The sequence below is a fragment of the Populus trichocarpa genome, chromosome 1, assembly GCF_000002775.5.
Source record: "Populus trichocarpa isolate Nisqually-1 chromosome 1, P.trichocarpa_v4.1, whole genome shotgun sequence".
Lineage (NCBI taxonomy): Eukaryota > Viridiplantae > Streptophyta > Magnoliopsida > Malpighiales > Salicaceae > Populus > Populus trichocarpa.
In genome coordinates this window covers 2,160,308-2,187,000 of record NC_037285.2, presented here as the reverse complement: position 1 = coordinate 2,187,000, position 26,693 = coordinate 2,160,308, and the positions used below count along the sequence as shown (strand labels likewise).

The window sequence follows — 26,693 nt, the reverse complement described above, 5'->3', positions numbered from 1 at the left end:
AGGGCTTTCCTTCCTGGTGAAGGCTGGCAACCTCGCGATGAATTTGGAATATCCTGGCAGCATTATTTTGATTTCCATACATGTCACGAATTGCATCCCACAGGTCCAGTGATGATTCTGAGAAACTAAAAATCTCAGCAAGATTCCTTTCCATGGAGTTGAGGATCCAAAACATGACCAACCGGTTCTTGGAAAGCCATGTTGCATATTCTGGATCATTAACTTCTAGAGGAACGATAGAACCATTTATGAACCCCAACTTAGATCTTCCACCAAGAGCAATAGTGACAGCCCTTGACCAAGGAAGATAATTGAATTCATTCAACAACACAAAACTCAATATTTGAGATGTGTTGGTATCATCAGAACAATTTGCTAGTGCTGAGACCTTTGATCCAATATCGATGCATCCTTCAAGTGGTCTTCCATGACAACACCATTGTCTCTCCCTATAGTATGAGAATTCAAACACTATGCTCTGATACCATGTAGAAATTTGAAGCAGAGTAATGAAGAGACGTGAGACAGTGCAGTAGTAAAACAGAGTTATACATTCATCCCTTTCTTATGCTGTACATATGTATTTATAGAGTGGGAAAAACTTGCAGCAAGGAAAGACAATCCTACGTATATTTCTCCCATGTTTATGCTAAGATTATATGCTAATGATAAATACACAATCATATCTAAACTAGATAACAAATAAGTTATACTTGGTAATGGCATAATAGTGAAGATCTTCAGAATCGCTTCAGTATCTTTAATAGATTGGTAATGGATTGGTGATGGTGGGTGGTCATGGAAATGTTGAGGGTTTTTCAAGTTGTAAACTTGTCGAGGAATGAGCGAACAACCTTAATGGGTAACTGAATTGGTTTATGTCTGTGGTGTTATTCTCTTTGTGGTGAAGTTTGGTTGCTGATGAAAGACATGTTGTCTGAAAAGATTAAAAAAATAATTTAAAATAAAAAAATAATAATTTAAATTCTAAATAGGTCATGGTAGTGGATTGTTGAGATATTTTGCATTTTTAATCCATAATATAAAATGTTATTAAATTTTGAGAGGTATAGTTTAACTGATCAGATTTTAAATTTACTTTTCAAAGATCATTAATTCAAACACTATAAATTTTAAGGTTGTTAATTTTAAAATTTTAAGAAATTAATCGAGTTACGTGTAAATTAATCCGGAGAATTGTTATATAAAAAAATGTTATTAATTATAAAAATAAGTAGCAGATGAGCTACTAGAGCCAAATGCGTGCGCAACTACCTCGAGCCACCAGCCACCAGCCAGCGCTAGAACGCAGACACCAAGCCAAGACCCCAAAAGCCCCACACTTGACGATAAAAAGTAATCCTCCATTTTATGCAGCAACTGTAACCAAGATTTAAGAAGCTCTCATCTTACAGGTTTTGCAAAGGTAATGATGGGTTCTTATGCTCTCACTTCATTGTTACCTTTTTTTTTTGAGGTGTTCTTTTTAACAGTAGCAGATTGATGCTTGCTGTTCCTTTTCTCTGCTCTTATATGTTTGATTCCCATTAATTTTTTTGTTCTTCATTTTTCGGTTTTATTTGCTTATATTTTGAATCCTGTTTTAGCTTAATTTCTTCTGTGATTTTTATTGCCGCCACGATTGCTAACAAAGTAAAGTCAACGGTCATTGATAACAAGTTTTGTAATTGCCAATTCTTGATGTCTTGCTTTATAAACAAAGTAAAGTCAACTATCAAGTCGAGATTTCAAGTTAATTTTCTATATGTTGATCAGTTTTCGTTTTGTAATCAGACCCTTTTCGAAGAAGGAGAAGCTATGGCTGCAGCTTTGGTAGGAGGGTCAATTCTCTCTGCTTTCCTTCAAGTTTTGTTTGATAGAATGGCGTCTCGTGAGGTTTTAGACTTCTTCAAGGAGCGAAAACTCAATGAAAGGCTGCTTAAGAAGTTGAAGATTATGATGATATCTGTCAATGGAGTGCTTGATGATGCAGAGGAGAAGCAGGTTACCAAGCCAGCTGTGAAAGAGTGGCTTGATGAGCTTAAAGATGCCGTGTATGAAGCAGATGACTTGTTGGATGAGATTGCTTATGAAGCTCTGCGGTTGGAGGTGGAAGCTGGATCACAAATCACCGCTAATCAGGCGCTTAGAACTTTGTCTTCTAGTAAAAGGGAGAAGGAAGAGATGGAAGAAAAGTTGGGAGAGATCCTTGATAGACTTGAATATTTAGTACAACAAAAGGATGCCCTCGGTTTGAGGGAGGGTATGAGAGAAAAAGCATCATTACAGAAAACACCAACAACTTCTTTGGTGGATGATATTGATGTTTGCGGTAGGGATCATGATAAGGAAGCTATACTGAAGTTGTTGCTATCTGATGTTTCAAATGGGAAAAACTTAGATGTGATTCCCATTGTTGGTATGGGTGGAATCGGTAAGACTACTCTTGCTCAGCTTGTCTACAATGACCGCGGAGTGCAGGAGTCATTTGATCTCAAAGCATGGGTCTGTGTTTCAGAAAATTTTGATGTTTTCAAGATAACAAATGATGTCCTTGAGGAGTTCGGTTCGGTGATTGATGATGCCAGGACTCCAAATCAGCTTCAACTAAAGCTAAGGGAGAGATTAATGGGGCAAAAATTTCTGCTTGTTTTAGATGATGTTTGGAATAATAGCTATGCTGATTGGGATATTCTAATGAGACCTCTAAAGTCGGCAGGACAGGGAAGCAAGATTATTGTCACGACACGCAATGAAAGCGTAGCATCAGTCATGCGTACTGTTGCAACTTACCGTCTAAAGGAATTAACCAACGATGATTGCTGGTTCTTGTTTGCAAAACATGCATTTGATGATGGAAATTCATCCCTACATCCAGATTTGCAAGTAATTGGAAGAGAAATAGTGAGAAAATGTAAAGGCCTGCCGCTAGCTGCAAAAACACTTGGGGGTCTCCTTCGCTCCAAAAGAGATGCTAAGGAGTGGATGAAGATATTGAGGAGTGATATGTGGGATTTACCAATTGACAACATTCTTCTAGCTTTGAGATTGAGTTATCGTTATCTCCCATCGCATCTAAAACAATGTTTTGCTTACTCTGCAATATTTCCTAAAGGTTATGAATTTCAGAAGGAGGAATTACTATTTCTATGGATGGCAGAGGGTTTTATAAACCAACCTAAAGGAAACATGGAGATGGAAGATTTGGGCGAAGAGTATTTTCATGATCTTGTATCAAGGTCATTTTTTCAACAATCAAGTGGCTATACATCGTCATTTGTTATGCATGACCTAATAAATGACTTAGCAAAATTTGTTTCTGGAGAATTTTGCTGCAGGTTAGAGGATGACAATTCAAGTAAGATTAGTAAAAAGGCCCGTCATTTATCGTTTGCAAGAATACATGGTGATGGCACTATGATACTGAAAGGTGCTTGTGAAGCCCACTTTTTGCGTACACTTTTGCTTTTCAATCGGTCACACTGGCAGCAGGGGAGACATGTTGGAAATGGGGCAATGAACAATTTATTTCTGACATTCAGGTGCTTACGGGCACTGTCTCTGTCTCTGGATCATGATGTAGTTGGTTTGCCTAATTCAATTGGTAATCTGAAGCATTTGCGATACTTGAATCTATCTGCAACATCAATAGTAAGGTTGCCTGACTCTGTGAGTACTTTATATAATTTGCAAACATTAATTTTGCATGAATGCAAAGACCTCATTGAGTTGCCTACCAGCATGATGAAATTGATCAACTTATGCCATCTTGATATTACAAAAACAAAGTTACAAGCGATGCCATCACAATTAAGTAAGCTAACAAAACTCCTTAAGTTAACTGATTTCTTTTTGGGAAAACAAAGTGGGTCAAGCATTAATGAGTTGGGGAAGCTCCAGCACCTAAGAGGAACGCTCCGCATTTGGAATCTTCAAAATGTCATGGATGCTCAGAATGCAATAAAAGCCAATTTGAAGGGTAAACAACTGCTTAAGGAGTTGGAGTTAACTTGGAAAGGTGATACTAATGATTCACTGCATGAAAGACTCGTACTGGAGCAATTACAGCCTCATATGAACATTGAATGCCTTTCAATTGTTGGTTATATGGGTACTAGATTTCCAGATTGGATAGGAGATTCCTCGTTCTCAAATATAGTTTCCTTGAAGCTCATTGGCTGTAAATACTGCTCCTCCTTACCTCCACTTGGACAGCTAGTGTCTCTGAAAGATCTCCTGATCAAAGAATTTGGTGAAATCATGGTTGTTGGTCCCGAGTTCTATGGAAGTTGCACATCCATGAAGAAGCCATTTGGATCCCTTGAAATTTTGACATTTGAAGGGATGTCAAAATGGCACGAGTGGTTTTTCTATTCAGAAGATGATGAAGGTGGAGCTTTCCCTCGCCTCCAAAAGCTTTACATAAATTGTTGTCCACACCTAACAAAAGTCCTGCCCAACTGTCAACTTCCCTGTTTAACAACACTTGAGATCAGGAAATGTCCACAGCTTGTGTCTTTACTTCCAAGGATTCCGAGCTTCCTTATAGTAGAGGTGGAAGATGATTCTCGAGAAGTGCTGCTAGAGAAATTGTCTTCTGGGCAGCACAGCCTCAAACTTGACCGACTGAAGTCCCTTGACTCTCTATTAAAGGGATGCTTGTCCACTACAGAAAAAATTCTAGTAAGGAACTGTGATTCACTTGAGAGCTTCCCACTGGACCAGTGTCCTCAGTTAAAGCAAGTTCGGATCCATGGATGTCCAAATCTCCAATCCCTTTCTTCACATGAAGTAGCTCGTGGGGATGTCACATCTCTCTATTCCTTGGATATCAGGGACTGCCCCCATTTGGTATCTTTTCCCGAAGGAGGATTAGCTGCTCCAAATATGACAGTGCTTCGGTTGCGGAACTGCTCTAAGATGAAGTCACTGCCTGAATATATGGACTCCCTTCTCCCATCCCTCGTGGAAATTTCTTTAAGAAGGTGTCCAGAACTTGAGTCATTTCCAAAAGGGGGATTGCCCTGCAAATTAGAATCACTTGAGGTCTATGCATGCAAGAAACTCATTAATGCCTGCTCAGAATGGAATTTGCAAAAACTCCACTCTCTTTCACGCTTAACTATTGGTATGTGCAAAGAAGTGGAATCCTTCCCTGAAAGTTTGCGGCTTCCACCCAGTCTTTGTTCTCTTAAAATCTCAGAACTCCAAAATCTGAAATCGCTGGACTACAGGGAACTTCAACACCTTACCTCTCTTAGAGAATTGATGATTGATGGTTGCCCTAAGCTCCAGTCATTGCCAGAAGGACTGCCTGCCACTCTTACCTCTTTTAAAATATGGGCACTTCAGAATCTGGAGTCTCTAGGACACAAGGGATTTCAACACCTCACTGCTCTTAGAGAATTGGAGATTGAGAGCTGCCCCATGCTGCAGTCCATGCCAGAAGAACCATTGCCCCCCTCTCTCTCATCTCTATATATCCGGGAGTGTCCTTTGCTGGAAAGTAGGTGTCAGCGAGAGAAGGGGGAAGACTGGCACAAGATTCAGCATGTTCCTAACATACATATCTATGCAACATGCTGAGGTATTATAATCCAAATTCAATATCAAGATTCCTAGTGCTGTTGCATGCTAATTCTGTTTTGAAGCATCATATTTTTCACAGATATAAAGCTACTTTTAAATCCATTGGTCACAAACACACCTAGATGCACAATTGCGAGCTTGCACAGGCAGATGTGTGGTGGTGCTTTTTGACTTTGAATATCCATGGCATGCTTCTTTAGTACCTGGTGGGATTCAGATGTAAATTCATAATAAATCACTTTCATGTTATTAGGATTGATTTACTAAACGAAATAGATTCCTTACATAAATATCTTAATTGGTGCTGCTTATGAGAGTATAGTGTTGCTCAATTTCGAAGGGAAAGGATTCAGACTAATGCATTTTCATATAAGGAATATCTAGATGGTGCTTCTGCTTGGTATGTGGAGTGTTCATGCACTAATTGGAGGCTTATGGTGAGCATAGTATTGATATTGGAACTGATTTCAAATCCGGTTCAGAAATTACACTTGAAAGACTGAAGCTCAGGCACAGGATTTTGTGTTATCAAATATAGTTGATGGTCATTTCTGCTTGGAGTGTTGCCTGATGATTCACCATTCATTGGTTAGCCCGACATATTTTGGAGCTATATTCCAGTCTTCCAGGTTAGCTCATGGCATTAATTTTTTTTAAAAAGTTATATATGCACTTCAAATTTTCGTACTTCCATTATGTATGTGTGTGAAACCATGGAACATACAAATGATGTTTCACTTGGGTTTGATTTGAATGTATGTCATGAATTAGAAGTCCTAATGGCTAGTTGCTCTCATAGTTGTCTGTTGCTGTGTGTGTAAAACCGTGGAACATACAAATGATGTTTCACTCTGGTTTGATTTGCAATCATGTCATGGATTAGAAGTCGTAAACGCCAGTTGTTCTCATAGTTGTCTGTTGGATTGTGTGTGAAACCGTGGAACATACAAATGATGTTTCGCTCAGGTTTGATTTGCAAGTATGTCATGGATTAGAAGTCCTAATGGCTAGTTGGTCTCATAGACTGTTTTTTTAAAAAAGGGGAATTTCTTGGGATAGTATGCTATATAAATCAACATCCTTTTCTATTCAAGTCCCTATACGCTTAAACATTCAGAGATGTATCCTATTAAGAATTAACAATCTTTTTTTTTTCATAGACACTAACCAAAAAAATAAGAGTAAAAGAATTAGTTATTTTTATATCTAAAAAAAAAGAGAATTAATATAGGACTAGGATTGTTACAGTTGGAAAATATAAAATATATATAAAAGACTAATGATTTTAATCTGAATCTTAAATGGAAATCTTCAGAGGCAAGTCTTGTTCACATTGATTGCAGTACTGTTGAAGAGTATTTCTGTTAGAGAGGTCGATGCCTTTTATGCTTGCTTGTCATACTATTTGGATTGGAGAAAACTTGAAATTGCTTATGTACTCTATTGAATAGCTTGTTTCAGGTTTCATCTCCAAATGGTAGGCTTTAAAAAATGTTCAATACCATACTGAAATATAGAAGTAAAAAGATTGCTGGTAATGGCCACGTAATCCTTCTTGCATGCATATATTTCTCTCTGTATCAATGCAGATAGCAGAGTGGGTGATGCTTATTTATTACTCAAGTTTATAACTTTTTTTTTTTTTTTTATCAACAGAGTTTCCCTGAGTTTTGAGGCCAATCCATGTTGCAAATCCAAATTCTTTCTCAGTTGTCTGACTACGTTGAAGATGAAACATCATGTATGGCTTAGCTTGAATGGCAATTCTGGAGAGACAAAGCTGACCACCTGTAAGTGAAAGATGTGACTGGATAGCAAATACATCACAAGCCTTAGCAGAGCTCCATTCCTTGATCACAGTAAACTTTGTGTTATAGTATGTGGCTCATAGGGAGATTATTGGAAATTACCAATACCTCTTGTACCACTAGGGTTTACTATAAAATACATATTATGTTAACCTAATTTGACATATAGTGAAATATAACTCCGCTCATGTGGACATTGCCGAACAATGTTAAATCTGTGTTATTTCTTGTTTTCTCTCTTTTGCAATATTCATTTTTGTTGCTGCAGGTTTCAGAACACTTGAATGTAGTTAAATCTGCAAAAAGTCTGTCCACGCTGTCAAAACATGAGCGTAAACAAAAGCTTAACAGGCCATGTTCAGATTTCAAGAAACAAGGCCGTTACCACTGCGGCTGATAAGAGTTTAACGTCCCTCAATTTTGAAGGTATGAATCATACCTTGTAAATGGGATTCTGAGGTAGGAGCTCGTTTTCAAGTGGGCATTCATCTCTCTGAACTGAAGCTTCAGAATGAGCTTTCGCATTTTCAAGAGCAGCTGATAAGCAAATGTTGTTATGTGTTGATTCATCTAGTTTAGTCCCACAGCTATCACAACATATGTTCAGAAAGCAAGATGTAGCAACAATGAAGTAACTCTCGATCTTTCCATGTTAGTTCAGGAATTTGTGTCTTGTAAATTATAATGCCATGCATGTACGAGGATTAAGTTCACAAACATGCACCAAATGATGTTTTCTCTTGTACTTGATTTGCAAGCATGCTTTATTTCCATGGATGACAGTTTCTCCCGGGGAACTGCTCCCATGTGTTGGATTAATGTTATGTTCTCATCTCTCTCTCTCTCTCTCTGCCGAGTATAGTAGTGGAAGGGAAATTCGTACTTTTTAAAGGATGAATTCGACAAGTTGTGTAATATCCAACATTTCAATAACCAATGTACAGGTAATAAAACTAGTTAACTTGGCATCTAAATAGAATTTCAACTTCATCATGTTTCTTTCAAGTTAATAAACCCCAACTCATGCTGAGCACACCATGCTCATTTCGAAGCAATCCCATTACAGAAAATCCTACTGGTCCAGGCTCAATTTCAGCTAACTCACATCATGCACTCCCATCTTCAACTGTGGCCCAGAATTGTGTCTGCCCAAATTTGAGAAAAGAAGTGAGAAACAAAGAGCGTTGAACTTTCAACAGAGCTGAATATTGGACTATCTACACAAGACTACTACTCGGTCCCAAGTTCGAAAATGTTTTGTCTCGTTACATTTCTAACCCTTGAGTCTTGAACTTTTAGCTTGGGTGATTAATTAAAGGGTTTCTTTTCAACGTTTTAATATACTTGAGTTAACTCGTAAAGCATTGAGTCCTATCGAGGTAAACAAATTTCTGTGACAAACAAGAATGCATGCACAAATTTCCCAATCTAGAACAAGATGCATACACAATTACAATGGTCAAATAAGGTTGTTGTTCTACGAGTCAAAGCCAAGCCCCGAGAAGCAAAACCAGGGAGAAATGGTAGAGACAAAAGAACTTTGTTTTTTAATATTTGATCACACAAAGTCACATACTTTTGGATCGGAACCCCAGTTGGCTTCATCAAACAAAGAAAAGTGAGAGACACGGAAGAACAGACTGGTGGGAATTGCCCATGGTGGGTGTGACTTTTGGAAAGAGAGACGTCGGCCGTTGTACAGGCAATTAGGGCAGATACATTGCACACATGACATGATCTCTTTAATTATATGAGAAAGATATAGCTAAACTATATTATATAGTCCTCCATTAAAATCCAATCTTAAAAAGCAACCACCAGCAGCAGCAGTCAGTGCAAATGCACCCACTTGCAAGCATGCAGCACATATTCTTCCAATCTGTACAGAGGAGGAGAAATTTCATAGTTTATGTCATTATCATTCATCATGTGATTCATATCTTCAACATCATTATGCTTTTGTTTTTTTTTAATAAGGAGTCGCTATTCTGGATTTTAGTTTTTATTTCCCGTGTGTTTGGTTGTTTGAATTCTTATTATATATATATATATATATATATATATATATATATATATATATATATATATAGTATTTATTATTGCAAAAAAATTAATTTTTTTTAAATACGACAAACTCAAAAATAAACAGGATCTTGCACGTTAAAAAAATATTAATTTAGTATTTTTTTTAATTGTATATATTTTTAAAAAATATCTAAAAAGCTACAAGAATCTCGAACATCAAACATGTTGTAAGAATTTGCCTTTGTCAACAAAAAATTAGGAAAATTCATGTAAGAATTCTCGTGGGAGAATTATTATTATTATTATCATTATTTTTTGGGTGTCAGACGTGCCAGCATTGAAAGGCTGTTGACGCTTCATGAAGCATGCAATGAACTGAGACACTCTCTGCGTGTTTGCCTGCCGTTGATTCCGAGAGAAAGAGAAGTATATATGTAAACTGATAGGTTCCCACTAGAAGCAGGACCATGCTTCCATGATCTGGGGTTCCAAGCATTCTTGGATTCTGGGCAATATCTTTTCGAATCCCTCTTTACTTATTCTTTTCTCTCTGCAATCGAGCTGCCGTATCTTCTTGTTCTTGATGGGTCATTGACTCAACGTCATTGGTTGTGAAATTTAGTTTTTCCCAATATCAATAATGAAAGAAAAGTATTTTCGACATGAAGCTGTTTTTTATTACTGAAATAATCCCGTTAGATGAAGAAACAACTTCGAAAAGGTACCATAGAATAATACAGAATATTGCATGGCGTTCAAGACTTTCCAAGTTCAGATCACTGAACACACATCTAAACCTGTACTATACAAAAGCATAGATTATAATATGTATCCAACTTTTCACATAAGCATGGATTATAAGGTACCATATATGCTTTTTAAGAGTATATATGCCTTTAAAAAATATATTAAATTGATATTTTTTTATATTTTTCAATAATTTTAATGTGTTGATGTTAAAATTCAGAAAAAAATTAATTCTGATATGTTTTTAAATGATAAATATTTTTCAAAAGAACTTTGCACCACAATCATAGTTATTAAATTCAATTTGAAAATTAATTTAATATAAAATCAAAATCATGGATCGAATGGATTAACTAAACATATTTTTTTAAAAAATATTAAAATAACATCATTTAAAAATAATAATATTTAAAATTCAGACCATCAAGGCTGAGAATATCACGTCAAAATGACATCATTTAATAACCTAGGGGCGAATCCTTTTTATTCCAGCACATTGGTCCAACTGTAAAAGAAACATTAGAAAAACAAAACTTAGACAAAAGTGACAAAGCAACTTGATCATCATCTATTTTAATTATATTGTTTCAAACCCTTAAAATAATGCTAAAAAACAGTGATTATCTTAAACTAATGTTCCTGGTGGTTCCCAACGTATCAATTTGAATATATTGGGATCTGCTGCTCTGATTCTGTCTGATTTGGACCAGCACCCTAAACCAGATTTCTTGACCCAAAAAATCAATATCAATGCCTCAATCTTGTACAAAGTCTTGGTGCCTCTATACATACACTTCTTCATTTCGAAAAGGTCATTTGGTTATTGTACTTCCCTTTCTTGTTCTTCGCCATACCAACCATATATTCTTTCGTTTTCTGGACCCATCTTAGATTCCAAGAAACCATAGAAAAGCTGCACAAATTCTTGTTTTCGTTGTTGTATCATCCATTTCCTGAAATCCGTTTCTCTGCACTGGCACAGTCTTGCTGCAGTTAGCTGAGGCAAGAAATGATATATAGAGATTCAAGAAAATCAAGAAAAGTGAGGACTACTACTACTACAAGACAATGGTGCAGTGTTTCAGCATCGTGAGTGTTTTGATACTAACAGTTTTAGCAGCATCAATGGCTGTGTTGCCATTGATGTTACCCCCACTTCCTCCTCCACCATTGATACTTCTGTTCTTTCCAGTTGGAATTATGGCCGCTCTCATGTTCTTGGCTCTCTCCCCCTCAGATGCTGCTGCAAATGTTGCCCTTTATACTGTATGAGTTTGTAGTATAAGATTTGCTTGTCAAGGAATTACTAGTGCTGATTTTGAGCTGTCTAGAATGCACCTCATTACTGAAATTCTCTTTACTAGTACAAGATTTGCTTTTGAATTTTGTGATATGGGTTTAATTTAGAATCTAGTTTTTTTTTTTTTTAAAGTATTTTGTTTCAGTGTTTTGAATAGTTGTAATATACTTATATCTCAAATAAATTTTAAAAAATAAAATAAAATAAAAATATTATTTTGATGTCTTTTTTTAAAAATCACTTTTGCTGTAAATTTTGTATTGTATCATAGTCTCACTGATTTTGCCCTGGCCATGTCAAAAAAAAAAAAAAAAAAAAACTGGAAATCATGAAGCCATTTTTAATAAGATCAGATCTTGTGCAAGTTTCACAGGAGAAAGGCTTACAATGGCAATGCAATTTAAAACTCCAGAAAGACTGCACAAGAAACAGTCTCAGATATTGTTTCTGCTCTAAAGGATGGACGTGTTGTTTTCCTACTTTTGGCTACATGTTGAAGACATAGAAGGCATTCCAAGGAAATTAGGGAGTTTTAAACACCATTGAAATTAAAAAAAGACCATCATCCCAACATCATTAGGCAAAAAATGTGATAGGAACAAGTTTAAGCAAGAAGTTCCTTGTGAAGCTATATCAGATTCGAAAGTGGTCAAGTAGTCATAAAAGAGATGGATTTGAGATGCCAACATAAAAAGAAAAGTTGTCTAGTGCTTGAATAGGAAGAAAATGCATACATTCTTTGCTTCCAACAAATCTCCAGTCACGTTTTCCGTTGTCTATAAATCATTTTTGGTACATCACAGCATGAAAAATTCCATCACAACTCTGCATCATCTGCAACGGGTACATTCATGTGCTAATGCTTCAATTCTTTTCTGCATAGCCCCGGTTTCGGAGGTCAGCTGTTTCTATTTTCACTTTCAGAGTTCTGATTGATTCTTAAGACTATTTATAAGTGTGTCATAATGGTGAAGATCATATGTTGCGTCCCGCTTGTATGCTATTAAATCTCTATCAGTGAGAGTTCTGCGCCGACGAGAGGTGCCCTGGACTATTTCTCCAGAGTTTGATTCAACAACATCATCATCATCATCATCATCATCTTGCTGTTCATACAGAGGACGGATACCGCACCTCTTCATCTGAAAATAAGGAGCCATAGCCACTGAAAACTGCACTGCATCTCCATCTTTAAACCAATCCTTAAACTTCCAATGGCATAACCACAACATATCCTCATTGGCTTCTGGAAATCCAAAGAATTCTGGCGTATATTCCCAAAGTAGTTCCTTAGTCTCGATTCTAATTTTGGCATAATAAGGTTTATTGAAAACAACTTCAGGGTTAATGCATGCATATGCAACACATATATTTAAGCCACAGATTTCGCAACCAAAACTTGGAGGCAAATAAAATGTTGTTTGACAACTCTCAGTACGAACATAAAACCAATCAGGAACATCGCTCCCTGGAAGAAAGATGCTACTTGTGCCAGAGTCATGAAATACCTGCAGCATAGGAATTGTAATTTGAAAAACGAACAAGGACAGAGGCACCATGAAAAAGTACAGACCTACATAAAAAACAATGCGCATACACAACAGAATTGTGTATAAATACAAAATCACATGCACTTACACCTGTAGAATTTGATGATGCATAATAAAGACATAACAGAAAATGAAAAGGCTGAAACATTAACAAGAACCTGGACTGAAAGCTTTCTCTGAGTTGATGTCACAACATTGGACCTAGTCACTTCAATATTTCCTACAGATGCCAAATTGAACAAGTGCACCATCTTGATCATCTCTACAACAAAATTTCTTACTAGTTCCAACTTGAAAACACCTTGACCCTCAATCAGTTTATGATGATTAAAAGTATCCACTTCCAATGGTCCCAACAAGTTTTGGAGATTAGTAATTCTTTCCGAAGATCCATAATTGCTTGCTATTAATCTCATTAAACTTTCTGGTAGCTCTGGAAGTGATTGGAGCCTTGGGCACCGATGTAACAGAAGGGACTTGAGCGCAGTGAGACAGTTCATGCTATCTGGCAGGTTACAAATGGGGTTTCCACTAAGATCTAAATATTCTAAAGAACTCAGCCTGCTAAGATCAAGTATATCAAGATCTTCCAGATTGCAGTCAGAGACAGTTAGCTTTATCAGAGAGTCTGGTAAAAACGACAGAGTAAAAGGGGCAGATAACAAGCTTTTTCTAGATGATTCCCAGGCCCACAAGCTTCGAACTAAAGCTAGCAATGTTTTTATTGACATTCCATCTGCATGAAGCGCCATTTCAGAACTCAACTTCCCCACCTGCTCAGGTATCTCTTCAAGATTGAAGCAACCGGACAAATTAAGTTCCTGAAGTGATTTCAACTCACTCATTTCACTTGGGAGCTTCCGAAGATTTTTGCAATCCTTGAGATTTATAAAAACAAGCCTCTTAAGGTTTCCAATTGAATAGTGAACCTCAACCAAACTTATGCACCCTTCAAGTAACAATATTTCAAGACTTTGGAGTCCTGAGAAGTCAGGGGTTGTAACAAGACAAAGGGAATGGCTGAGATCAAGGATTTTCAACCTCCGACATTCCTGATGAAGACAAAAGGCAATTAGTTTCTGTGGTCAAATAACTAACCAGAGAGAGAGACAAAAACTAGTTGCCTACCCGGATTCCGTTCCAAACTTGTTTTAGACTGCTATTACACAGGTCAAGAACAACCAGATCCTTCAGGAAAAGATCATTCGGTAAGCAATTCAAAGAGAATCCATGCCAGCACAGCCACACCAAACTTTTTGGAAGATTTACATAGCCGCCACTGAGCTTTACATTATTGAGGTGTAGCAATTTTAGATTCCGCATTTTAGTAAATGCTTCTGCTTCCAAGTGCACCTCATTTTCTGTATTTAGCAGCTGCTGATCAAGGACGAGACTCTTTACTTTTTGTGTTCCCTGCTTTAAAAAAAATTGTTTTCTCAAAAGCAAAATGCATACACAAATGTTGTTACGTGGAAACATGAAAAGTAATTTTCTTACCATATTTTTTTCCAGTATGTCAAGTGCATCATCATGATGCCATAGTCTTGTACGTTTCCCAAGGTCCTCGGGTGATTCTTGACGGACAATTTCTCTCCCCATGTCTCTAAGCAATTGATGCATCATCAATTTATTATCTTTATCAATTGTTATAAGACACCTATCAATGAGTTTCTGAATACCAAGTGTTCTATAGAAATCACAGCACTCGAGGATTCTTCTCACGTAATCTTTGTCATTTCCAATGAAGAAACAAGCTATGTCAAGGAATAAGTTTTTGTCACGTTCATCCCGTAGAGAGTCATAACTTATCTTAAGAATCTTCTGTATTTTTCCATCACCATCAATGGCTTCAGGTTCTTGTGATGCTCTTTTCCAAAAATCTGTACTTTGTCCAGAGAGAGAAGAACCCAGAACTTCAAGAACTAGCGGAATCCCAGCACAATGATGCACTATTTTCTGAGAGAACTCTTCATAACCTTCATTAGGAAGTTCTTGTCCAAAGGCATGCCAGCTGAAAAGCTGAAGTGATTCATCATAACAAAGAGCATCAACTCCAAACTTTTCACAGGCTTCATGAGACTTTAGCAAGGATCCATGTCTAGCAGTTACAATGATTTTACTTCCCTGGTAAAGCTGATTCCGGTCTCCAATAACTTTATCTAATTGGTCCAAGTGATCCACGTCATCAAGAACAACAAGAACTCTTTTATACGCTAAAGCATTTTGGATCTTGATATTTCCTTCATCTACATTGTTTATCTTCTGTGGTTCTCCCTTCAGGATATCTGAAAGAAGCCGTCTTTGTAATTTAACCAAGCCATTTGGCTGATTTGAAGTTTCTCTGACATCTCTAAGAAAGCTCCAACTATCAAATTCGTGAAAGTTCTGGTTAAAAACAGTCTTAGCAATGGTTGTCTTCCCAACTCCACCAAACCCATGGAGTATTGCTATGCCAACCTTATCTGACCCATCTTGTAACCATGACCTAATTTCTTTTACACGAGACTCAATTCCAACTAAATATGGGGGAACATGCAATATCATGCGGTTCAATTTCTTTCCAACTTCTTTGACAATATCTTGAATAAATTGTGCCTCGTACCTACAAAATAAATTCAAAATGAAAAACCAGAGTACCAAACCCAATCGACAATACCTTGAATTAGTAGCTAAGAAGTTGAAGAGCACTGCATTTAGACAAACAAATTAGTTTGTTGGTTCTCTCATAGCTCATATAAAAACAAAATACATAGCATGACATAAACATGTCAACCATTAATTCTGAAGGTGGAAGACAAGAGATGACCAAGCTGAACTACCAACAACTTGGGAAGATAAACCAGCATGTATTCTGGGGTTTCGTCAAAACTGTGTATATTATATATCCTCCAGACTTTATCCACTCAACTCTTTAGCAGTCAAATTCATTTCAAGACTATGATGCATAAACACCAGAACTTACACAATTTAAGACTTGCTTATATTAAATTATAAATCATTCTATAACCTTATATAATTGCACACATAGTTATGTTTGTTCTTTAATTGCCTGTAGGTATTTTACAATATCCTTTTCCTTTCATGCATTTGCGATGCAGAGTTCCTTAAACAGTTAGAAATTTTCTTGACTAAATCTTCTTTCTGTTACAGTTCTTCTAGAAAAGTTTTGAAAAATCACCTATCACGTAGAACAGGTCCTTTCAGATCTGCAACTTTTCTAAGAGCCTCCCTGCATTCCTCCATGTCTCTATTGTCCATGAAGTTTTTTTCATGGCTAGCAAATGCCTCAGCAAAAAAACCAGTCTGCATTGAGACATCATCTGGATCAACTTCATAAAAAACTGGCAGAACAATGTGGCCAATAGTTTCTCTACGTTTCATAATCATCAAGAGTTCTTCCAGACACCATTTTGAAGAAGCATAGTCTCTTGAAAACACCACTAGTGACATTTTCGACTCTTGTATTGCTTTTGTTATTTTAAAACCAATATGTTCTCCTCCCTCGATTTCATCTTCATCTCTAAATGTACGAATTCCAGCCCCTTGCAAAGCCATATAGAGGTGACCAGTAAAGTTCTTGCGCGTATCTGCACCTCTGAAACTCAAGAACACATCATAAGCGTGCGGACGGATTGAAGAGCAGGCTTTCCAGTCTATCATAGCAGCCATCGGACAAAACTAAAATCTCACAATTCAATGAAAGAGGAAGCACTAAAGATCAATGTAGAACAGAAGGTGTCAACAAAGCCTGTAAAAGAAAGCATAAGATGGTCAGAAAAAATGAAGGAGACGGAAAATCCCATTCAAGTAAAGCTAAATAAATCAGCATGACATTCATTAATAGTTTGATTACATCAAGAGTTAATCACAAACCTTTAAAATAACCAATAAATTGCAGTTTATGAGCCTGACAAAACCATGAATGAACCAATAAGTTGTAAGCGATTTTCATTATTTGCACACTAACCATATCTATAATTCATCCATGAATTAATCATTGGATTTGAATTCCTTGTGTTCGTCGCCATGTTGAGCTTACACTAACAGAATAAACTCGCACAGTACTCAATTCAATTCCTTCTTGCCAAGGCTTCCCCCCACCTCAACCCCAAGATTATAAAATGAAAAGCAAATCACTTAGCACTTGAAACAACAGCTAATGGTAGCGAGTTCATTCTTATATTCTATCAAGATGAAAAGATCATGCAAGACTATAACAATGAAAGCAAATATTTGACATTCTAAACCCGCAGCAATACCTTGAAGAAAAAAGTTAACATACAAGGCAAAGAGAGCATCCCCTGAACAAGAAAAGAAAGTAGGCAGGTGTAGGCATTACCTTGTTTCACTTGCTTTCTTAAGGTGAGATCTGTTGTCTTTGTCTGCATCAATGATTCTTTAATCTTTGCTGCGTTTGGTTTAGTAGAAAAGGCAACAGCTACAGGCACTGAACTCCACCACCTTGTGGGTTGACTTCAATTATTAAATAAAAAAAACTAGTTTGGTTTTTTTTTTTTATAAGAACTGAATTAAAGTGAAAATAATCACCTCTACTTGTTAGATTGATGGCCTGCACTATAACACGTGCCGGACCAAACTTTTTAGGGTATATTACTTTCCATTTCCTCCTTCCGTCAACAAACTAACAGTACTTGCTATACTGTGGTCCGCATATTTTTTTTAACAAAAAAATAAAATACTTAGACAACGAATATATTTTTCAAGTAGGAGAAATTAGGTTATTTACTTGATTAAATTTAATAATCTCAATTAATTTAATAATATAATAAAAAAATAAAAAATAATAACAGATAAACTAAAAAAATTAACTCAAGTCAAGTTAGGTTAAAATACGAAACTTATGACTTGACACATAAGATCAAGATAACCATGTAAAAAGATAGAATAAAAAAGTAAAATGTCGAGGGATAAAAAAAATATTTTAATAAAAATAATAATAAAAAAATAAATTATCAAATTAATCGAGATGATTATCTAAATAAAATAAGTAGCAATAAAAAAAACATGCATAAAATTTAAAAGAAAAATAAATGAAAAGGTTATTTTAAAAATATATAAAAAAATTATTAAAATTAAAGAAAAAAAAAAATTATCGTCACAAAACCCAAGATATTTTGGTAGCATGAGCCTGCCAGGAACGGCGGAGCCATCTTGAGGATTAAAACACCGTAATGGATGCTGGAATTTGGCCACTAAATAATGGCGTGCGTGCCACCCAAATAACACGGGTATACCCACATACTTCCAGGTGCTTTGCAAGTGCAACCCATTTTTTAAAATTAAATAATATTTTATATATATTAAAATACTAAATTGCTATCAATCAAAGTAGATAATATAAAATAAATAAAGAAAAGACCAAAAGCCTCTTTTACCTGAGTTAAAAACAATTTGAATTCAAGAACAACATGATCATTTTACCATACTTTAAAAATAAGAAAGTAAAAAAAGCCCCAAACCTCTAGTTCATTATTTTATGTCTGTAAGGGAATAATAGTTATTTTATTATGCAAGAAATAAAAAAATAATATCACAATACCCCGTTACCAAGGCAATTATTTTTGTTATAAAGGTAGAATAATAATTTTATGATGAGTCTATAGCCCTAGTAAAAAAAAAAAAAGCTAGTAATAATAGTTTTACTATTAAAAAACAAGGTCCATCTTGGCAAATATTGCCAATTTATCATATTTAAATTATTATTGCCTAGTAAACTGCTAGTTAAGGATCATGCTCTTTTAAAGTAATCAACAAAAGAAATTACCATCAACTAATATTTCTCTCCTACTTATATTTATTTATTTATTAAAGTATGTTTTATGAAATAACTAATGTGATATCATTGGTTACTTTTTAAGTATTATAAAATTTCTTGTAATTGTGTGTTCAACAATATTCTGAATTTATTTTTATTGAAGTGCAAAAATATTGCTAGAATATTGCAGATAGAAGTTTTAGTTGGATTTCTTTCATTATTTCCAGTGATATATATGTTCTAAGCACTGTTAATTTTCTGTGAAAGAATTGGAAAGGAAGTCTAGGGTCTCTCAAAAAACAATTGAAGTTCAGAATGATAAACGCTACCAGAAAAATCGATAAATACAAACGAAAATATTATCGGTAAATTTTCGAGGGATTTTACCGACGGAAATATTCCCTCGGTATATACCGAGAGAATTACCATGGAAAAAAATTAAAAAATAAAAATAAAATGATGACGTGTTATTTTTACCAACGGAATTACCGACGGAATAAATTCCATCAGTAATTTTGTTAGTAAATTAATTACTGATGAAATATGTGTTTTACACCGATAGAAAAATTCTATCGGTAAAACTGTTAAATCTTATACTGAAATAGCAGGGTAATCCACTTGAGGCAGTCCTAGTTTTTCTGTAAAAAAGGATCCCAAAGGGAGCCGATTCGGAAAGAAATGTTCCCAAGAATCCACTGCAAGGCTTTCAGAGATTTTCCAAAGGCATTGTAATTAAAACATGAATCAAATTAATAAATTCAAGTGAAAACTCAGTGGGATGCATCCCACCTCTTCTAATAATATAATAATTAAATCTCATTCAATTTCAAAAACAACAAGTGCTAAAACAACAACAACAGGAACGTCTTCGTGAGAGAAGTCCGATCCGATCACAGGAGCCGGATCCTCCGCACAGATGCTTTATTGAATCATCAAATCTGAAAAACAAAAGAACAAACACTGACACAGAGTTACCTTAATTAACCATGCATGATCCTTCCAGTAATCTTGACGAGTCCGCTGCCGAAGTAGTCATTCAATCCGTAGCGAAACTACGGAGCACTATGGTCTCGATAGTTACGCCAGGGCCGAACCCGAACAGCACACCTAGATCCAATCCTTCTCCAGTGGTGGCTTTCCCTTCCTTGGCTGATCTTCTCCTCATCTCATCAAGAACGAAGAACATACTTGGACCCCACATGTTTCCATACTCAGATAGCACATGCCGAGATGCTCTCAATTTATCTTTCGTCAAGCCAATGTGCTCTTCAAACTTGTTCAAAACGCCTGTACCTCCAGGATGGACAACGTAAAACAGAGAATTCCAGTCCTTGATCCCATATCGAGCATTGAATGTCTCCACCAAGCATTGCGCAGCGCCTTCCGCAACGATTTTGGGCACCATTTTATGCAAGTAATAGGAAATCCCCATTTCACGTATGTGACCAACTATTCCATCATCCGAGTCAGGAACAATACACTGCTCGGCTGACACAAGTTGAAATAATGGGCGCTCGGTAGCTGTGTCAGGATCAGCCCCAACAATGATAGCAGCAGCACCGTCAGAGAAAATCGCATAGCCTACAAGAATATCCAAGTGAGTCTCAGATGGTGCTCGGAAACAAACAGTCATGTTCTCAGAACACACGATGAGAACACGTGCCCCGGGATTATTCTCAGCAAGGTCTTTGGAAAGGCGGAGGGCTAGGGCTGCTGTGAAGCAGCCTTGTTGATACATCATGAATCTCTTGACAGAACGTTCAAGGCCAAGGAGCTTAGTAAGCTCATGATCTGCACCTGGCATATGGGTACCTGAAGAAGTGCAAAATATAAGGTGGGTGATCTTTGATTTGGGCTGGCCCCATTCTTCAATGGCCTTCAATGCTGCTTCCTTGCCGAGCTTGGGTACCTCAGTGACCAGAATTTCTTGACGCGCATCGAGGGACGCGGCATCGTAGGTGCTTAAGCTTGGGTTCTTCTTGATAGTATCTTCGGTGATATACATGTAACGTTTCCTTATTTTGGATTTTTCACCTGCGCATCAGCCAAGAAAAATGAAAACATATGATCATAGGATTTAGGCAAATACACCGAACTCTTTCTTTCTTTCTTTCTTGAAGCTTTTCTTTACTTTCACTTAGAAGCATGATATTATTGTTAATTAATATTGTGTTTTTATTTTGAAAATATATTAAAATAATATTTTTTTAATTTTTAATATCAATACATTAAAACAATAAAAAAACACTAAAGATTATTAATTTAAAACTCTTAAAAAAAATTCAAAATTCTCACCGCAATGCCCCGGTACCTTAAAAAACACAGATATGAATATGATAGACAAAGTGCTTTTTTTCCAATAGGAGATGAAATGGGCTTCGATCCCATTATATGAATTTTAAGTTGCATCCTCAAATCAAATCAAATCATGTGTAATTAAGCAGAGCTATCATGTATAATTAATGGCAGAAAGACATGCATGCATGGTGTACTGGCTCTACGTACAGTACTCTCCAGCTCTCTTCTTCCCTTCGTGAAATTAAGCAGTGTGATTGGCAATGGAAAGAATGATCAAAACCCATCCGAAGATGAGAAATCATGCGCATGCATGTGTATTGCTTACATATTCTCTTGAACTTGTCCTTTAACTGTGTCATGTGCTCGCTTTTAGTGACTCGGAAGTAGAAGTCTGGATAGTCAGCCTGGTCGAAACAGTTGGGTGGATTTGCAGTGCCAATAGCTAGAATGGATGCCATTTTCTTCTTGCCCACCTTGGCTTTTTTTGCTGTGCAGGCTCTTTGCTCAATGTCTCCAGTTTTTATAAGGAAAATTAAGCATAAACAATATATCAAAACATAAACAAAAAATATATGTATTTAAGTAGAAAATGATTCTTCTGTTGTGTATATAAATTTTTAAAGAGCGTTTGTTGAAAAAAAGGAAAGAGTTTGTTAGTGTGTCCTTGTCCACCAATATCCAAACAATTTAACAAATTTCATTCAGCTTCAAATAGTACAAAATAGATCATTTTTATTGACATTCTCTGACTATATATATATATATATGATGTTTTAATTATCATCTCTATTATTGCATGCCATTTATTTTTTAATTAAAACAAAAGTATCCTTAAAGATGTTGTTTGAATTAATCTTGTTATTTTTCTTTTTTATTTTTAAAATCACTAAACAAAAAAATTTAAATTTCCTATAAAATGAAGTTATTTTTTATTTATAAAAAAGTACAATTTGAATGAAAAGCCTTGATTGAGAATTTTTTTTTAAAAAAAAATCGAGTAAAATTGATACAAAAAAAATTGTTTGATTGAAAAATTGAGACTACCTATAATTGGGAGTGCTTTTCAAGTTTGTCCGAAAAAAATCATCACAAGTCACAATCAACTACAATTTCTCTGGGAAAAGTTGTTTATGGAAAAGGAAGAGTAAAAAACAATGAGAGGCACCATGCAGCAAAGCGAAAAACTTGCACATATATTAAAAAAATACATCCTCGCTATCCAGGGAATCTCATTTAGCGCAAAAAGATCTCTACAAAATCAAACAACAAATATAAAATAAATTACATACAGCATAAGTAACAAGCAGTTGATCTGGATAAGGTGAACTAACACCAACAACAAAAATCACGGGTTTCTGTGACTATTCAGTGCCTCTCTTCTTCACATTTCATTGTTAATGATATCCCGCATCATCTGTAATGGGATGAGCCCTTCAGTCCGTATCGCGTCCTTGTTCGGATCTGGACTAATGAAAAACAAGGTCGGCAAACCTCGAACCTGAGCACAAACCAAGTCTCTAGAAGATTAAGTTGTGGTTTCATGATTGCAATAGAAATGTTATTTCCAAACATCACAAAGAAAAAGGGTGGTGTTAAAATTTAACAAGATCACATGAATTCACACATCTAGAAAATGTGCATGCAACAGAGTGTTACAGGTTTTTTTCTTATTATATATAAAAAAAAGATAATGAAAATGATGTTTGAAAAGTACCTGCATGTCTTGTGCAAATTCATATTCATCATCTGTATCAACCTTAACAATCATCACATTGCTCTCATATTCCACAGCTAGCTGCAAAGGTGAAAGCAATTGATTAAAAATAGTGTCACACCTCTGTCATTTCCATACATTACATTAATCAAGTGAAATCCATATATAAAGCAGCTCCGTTTGACTTGGATGGAAATATACATGTAAAAAGTACACCACGTCTGGCACTGATAATTAGTTTAGTTTTTGGAGGATGAAAACCTTTCGATGGATTTAACAATTTTAACAACCAGAGAAAAAGTTTGTGCTGCTATCCACAAGCATCGCTTCGAGAAAAGAGCAAACAATCAAACGTCATGTTCTCGGTGAGAGAAAGGCTGCATGGAACAACAGACAACATGAACATCATCTGCTGATCTACTTTTGCATCAATCAGACTCAGCTGCAAAGCAGACTGTGTGGGAGATATGATTCCATTTCGTTAAGCTGATATTAAATATAGTTATTTGGTAAGAGGTGTTGTATTACATTCATTACTCAAATAGCAATGGTTACACTGCATGATCTACTACTCTCCACTACTAGTCTTTACTGTAGAGTTTGATTTCTAACAAGATTTGAGGTCATTTTCCTTATCCTGAACTACATGTTGGAAATGATTTATCTTCGACTGATGTTTGCAAGTTGTATGCAATTAGATAATGTGCAAGAAAGTGCAAAAGACAGCCTTGAGGAATTAAAAGGTTTGGATGTTTATGGAATTTTGCTTAAAGTGTGTGAATCGGCTTGATAAAACTTCAAAAGAAAGTGAAAAGGAGAATCTTGAAGCCTTAACAAGTGTAGTCACACACCATAAATAAAAGTTAATGGATTTCCAAAAATTTGATTTCCTGAAACTGTCCAATGCATTCTTGCCTTTGTATCCCTGGCAAGTAAACTTCTAACCCATTCTTATGATCAAGAAATTGATTAAAATCCTTTCTTCAACATGCCCTCCAGATTTAAGTATGTGGTGGCAAATCTTGTGAGCACCTTCCTAGCCAACTCATTAGTTGTATGCAAATTAAGCACCATGTAAATTTAAGTCTGCAATATTCGAATCAAATATCCACATCAAATCTGACATGCTCCATCCAATCTCTTCTATCAGAGAATCAAGCAATCCAAACCTTTTTTGAGAATTCTAAATGGCACCTGACAAGGAACACCATGCCATTTGGACTGTTAACAAGAAAACTTATGAGTGATCACTGCATGTGCTCTATAACTCTACACGCACTTTCTTCAGTCCCTTTCTAAAATACGTAGAGGCTTTGCCTTTGCTTGACTGAATGTGTCGTAGCACCCAGTCAAATTTTACTGGACCATGACAGAATTTCATAGAAATCCAGCCAAAAACAGAATGATATCCTGTCATGGTCCATTAAATTTGACCGGATGGTAGGACACATGATCCACCATTAAGAGTTTGTACCTTTGGTGGCTTTGAAGGCACTTCCTAACTCTATACATGCATTACAAAACTAAACTCAACTTAACCAAGCCTCATTATCAAGCTAATTGGGCTTGCCGTTATCATAGGACTTGCGAGACATTACCTATAAATTCGCATCTTGACAAATGGAAAACCTATTCCAGAACCATATCTATTCCTATTGGGTACAAAAAGAAATGCACGAAATTGCAAGATAACTGAGAATAGAAAGCATCCAACTCATCAAAATAAAGAATTGGGGCATACCATTTCAAGTTCTTGGGCCATCAAAACACAGGGTCCACACCATGTTGCATAGAAATCAATAACAAGGGGCACGTTTCTTTCTCCCTTTACTAGCTCCTGTATCTCCTCAGCTGACAACTTTTTCTGTCACGCCAACAATTAAACAACAGGCACATCATATTTACAAAATTCAACAACATCCCACAAGCAAACAAAGCCACTCAAAAAAACTAGCATCTCCAATTCTCTCTTTATTTCTGTTTACCACTTTGCCAAATGTTGGTATAACACAATTAAAGCCAAGTCTCAATATTCAAAAAAAAAAAAAAAACAGAATTCATGGAATTACTTTTCTTTTTCCCTACATTTCTCAGAAACCAAGCAGAATACAAGCCAACAACACAAAACAAAGACAACATGAGATTATAGAAAGGAAAAAAGAAGAACAAGAAAAATTAAAGGGTATATACCACAAGATAGTCTTCTCTAATGTACTTTCCTTGAGGGGGTCTGCAGAGAAGTCTTCTTTGTTGTGTAGAGAGTGAAAAAGGTCTCTTCTTGGGTGTTCTAGTGATAGAAAAAAGAGAGCTTTCTTGATGGGTTTTGAAAGACGACTGAGGAGATGAAAAAAGAGGTAGGAAAGAATGTGATTTGAAGGTCGATGGTAGGGTTCTTATGTGAAGTGAGTGGGTTTGGAGCAAGGCCATTTGTGAGAGATAGGGAGGGAGAGAGTTTGCAAAAGGGTTTTAGAGAAGTTTTGCAGGATTTTGGAGATTTGGTTTTGGGGTTGTTTGGATGCTTCATGGTATGTTCACCGTTCGAGAATTGGATTACCTTGCACCTGTAGAGGAATGGCCTCGTTTATGTTCTATGATGGGCTTCGAGCATATTTCTCAAAGAGGTTGAATGGCCTCGGTTATGTTCTATGATGGGCTTCGAACATATGTCTCAAAGGGGTTGTGAGCGTAGTTGTAAAACTCCAACTAGTTGAATAAATTAATTTAGGACCTCATTAATTTGAGACTTGAGAAAAAAAAAATATATATATCCAACTAACTTGGTTAGAAATTTTAGTTGACCTGACTAATCCGGGTTTGATCCAGTCAAAACTCAGTAATTAATATGTTGACTTTTTATGGGAAATTTTTATTTTTTTTTATCAAAATATTATTGTTTTGATATTTAAAAAAAAAATAAGTTGACCCTTCAAGCTCATAACCTAGACGTTGTCTCGAGTTTGTTGGGTTAGACGAGGATTGAGGACAATCCTATTTTGAAAATTTAATGAAATGTTTTAACTATAGTGATTGAGGTAACAAAGTAATTTAAGTTAGAAGCTAAGGAAAGATTATGAAAAAAAAATTATTATGATTTTTTCAGTTTGATGTTAAATGATTTGGTTATCAGCAAAAGAATTATTTCGGAATTTTTATATATATAAAAATATGTTTTACCACTTTTAGAATAATAAAAAAAAATCAGGCTTTGATTTGCATGAGTGGATTGGAGAATTTGAGAAGAATTAACTTTTGTGCTTAATTTTAAGAAATTGAAAGGGTTTTTATTTGTGTTTTTGTAAACCTATCTTTACAACATTTTCTCTTATGTCAACATGGCCCCTCCCCCATATATAAAAAGAAAAAATATGTAATCCAAAATTCAAATATATATATATATATATATATATATCAAATATAAAATATATATATAAATCACACATCAAATAAAATCTTTTCGATCAACTTTTAATACCAACAAGGGAAGTCCAGGCCAAGAATGGGCTTTATTCTAAAATTTCGAAATGAGTTTCAAGCTTAGGAGAGTTTCTTAATAAAATAGATCCCATGCTAGGCCTGTTTCAAGGCCCATGGACCTATTTGCTAATAAACTAAATTCTCTTAAAGTTTAAATTATATTTCATTGAATCACCAACTCAAATTGTTAGTGAATTCATTTCAATTATTATTTTTTTTATCAAAATAACTTTGTTTTCTTCTTGTCTTTTTTTTTAAATCTTTGATGTTAATGTGTCTAGATTAATTAAACCATGAAATTAACTTACTAGATTAACTAAGTTTAATTTTTTTGAAAATTTTATTAAATTACTTAGTTCATCTCACCCGGTTAACCAAGTTTAATTTAGTTATTATTTTTTATAATTAAAAT

General features: G+C 35.6%; 4 protein-coding genes across 14 annotated transcripts; 1 reads left to right on the top strand and 3 right to left on the bottom strand.

Moving 5' to 3' along the window:
- The first annotated feature begins 1,272 nt into the window (after window positions 1-1,272).
- On the top strand, window positions 1,273-8,237 carry LOC18094342 (putative disease resistance RPP13-like protein 1). Of its 8 annotated transcripts, XR_008057619.1 has the most exons (5): window positions 1,273-1,426; window positions 1,795-5,587; window positions 5,974-6,218; window positions 7,246-7,379; window positions 7,666-8,237. XR_008057619.1 is itself a non-coding variant. In XM_052448018.1 (3 exons), the coding sequence occupies exon 2, from the start codon at window positions 1,819-1,821 to the stop codon at window positions 5,584-5,586; it is 3,768 nt and encodes a 1,255-aa protein (XP_052303978.1). In that variant the 5' UTR covers window positions 1,273-1,426; window positions 1,795-1,818; the 3' UTR covers window position 5,587; window positions 7,246-7,604. The 8 variants fall into 8 exon arrangements, 3 of the variants coding, with proteins under 3 accessions (XP_052303978.1, XP_024449321.2, XP_002297736.4); XR_008057622.1 differs by lacking the exon at window positions 7,666-8,237 and having other exon boundaries at window positions 6,072-6,218; window positions 7,246-7,604; XR_008057617.1 differs by lacking the exon at window positions 7,666-8,237 and having other exon boundaries at window positions 7,246-7,604.
- Window positions 8,238-12,072: 3,835 nt separating this feature from the next.
- Window positions 12,073-17,494, bottom strand: LOC18094340 (disease resistance protein RPV1). 4 transcript variants are annotated; one of them, XM_052452751.1, is made up of 6 exons: window positions 17,359-17,494; window positions 16,198-16,767; window positions 14,517-15,621; window positions 14,148-14,435; window positions 13,178-14,071; window positions 12,073-12,977 (listed from the first exon to the last, which is right to left on the bottom strand). In XM_052452751.1, the coding sequence occupies exons 2-6, from the start codon at window positions 16,686-16,688 to the stop codon at window positions 12,390-12,392; spliced, it is 3,366 nt and encodes a 1,121-aa protein (XP_052308711.1). In that variant the 5' UTR covers window positions 16,689-16,767; window positions 17,359-17,494; the 3' UTR covers window positions 12,073-12,389. The 4 variants fall into 4 exon arrangements, with proteins under 4 accessions (XP_052308711.1, XP_024444728.2, XP_052308687.1 ...); XM_024588960.2 differs by having other exon boundaries at window positions 14,148-14,432; XM_052452727.1 differs by having other exon boundaries at window positions 14,148-15,621.
- Window positions 17,495-19,587: 2,093 nt separating this feature from the next.
- On the bottom strand, window positions 19,588-21,572 carry LOC7486993 (chalcone synthase). The gene is made up of 2 exons (XM_002299161.4): window positions 21,419-21,572; window positions 19,588-20,829 (listed from the first exon to the last, which is right to left on the bottom strand). Exons 1-2 carry the CDS (start codon window positions 21,549-21,551, stop codon window positions 19,832-19,834), a joined length of 1,131 nt encoding a protein of 376 aa, XP_002299197.4. The 5' UTR covers window positions 21,552-21,572; the 3' UTR covers window positions 19,588-19,831.
- Window positions 21,573-22,260: 688 nt separating this feature from the next.
- Window positions 22,261-25,316, bottom strand: LOC7486994 (thioredoxin-like protein CITRX, chloroplastic). The gene is made up of 4 exons (XM_002299162.4): window positions 24,998-25,316; window positions 24,549-24,671; window positions 22,808-22,888; window positions 22,261-22,591 (listed from the first exon to the last, which is right to left on the bottom strand). The coding sequence occupies exons 1-4, from the start codon at window positions 25,232-25,234 to the stop codon at window positions 22,475-22,477; spliced, it is 558 nt and encodes a 185-aa protein (XP_002299198.4). The 5' UTR covers window positions 25,235-25,316; the 3' UTR covers window positions 22,261-22,474.
- Between the last annotated feature and the right edge of the window lie 1,377 nt (window positions 25,317-26,693).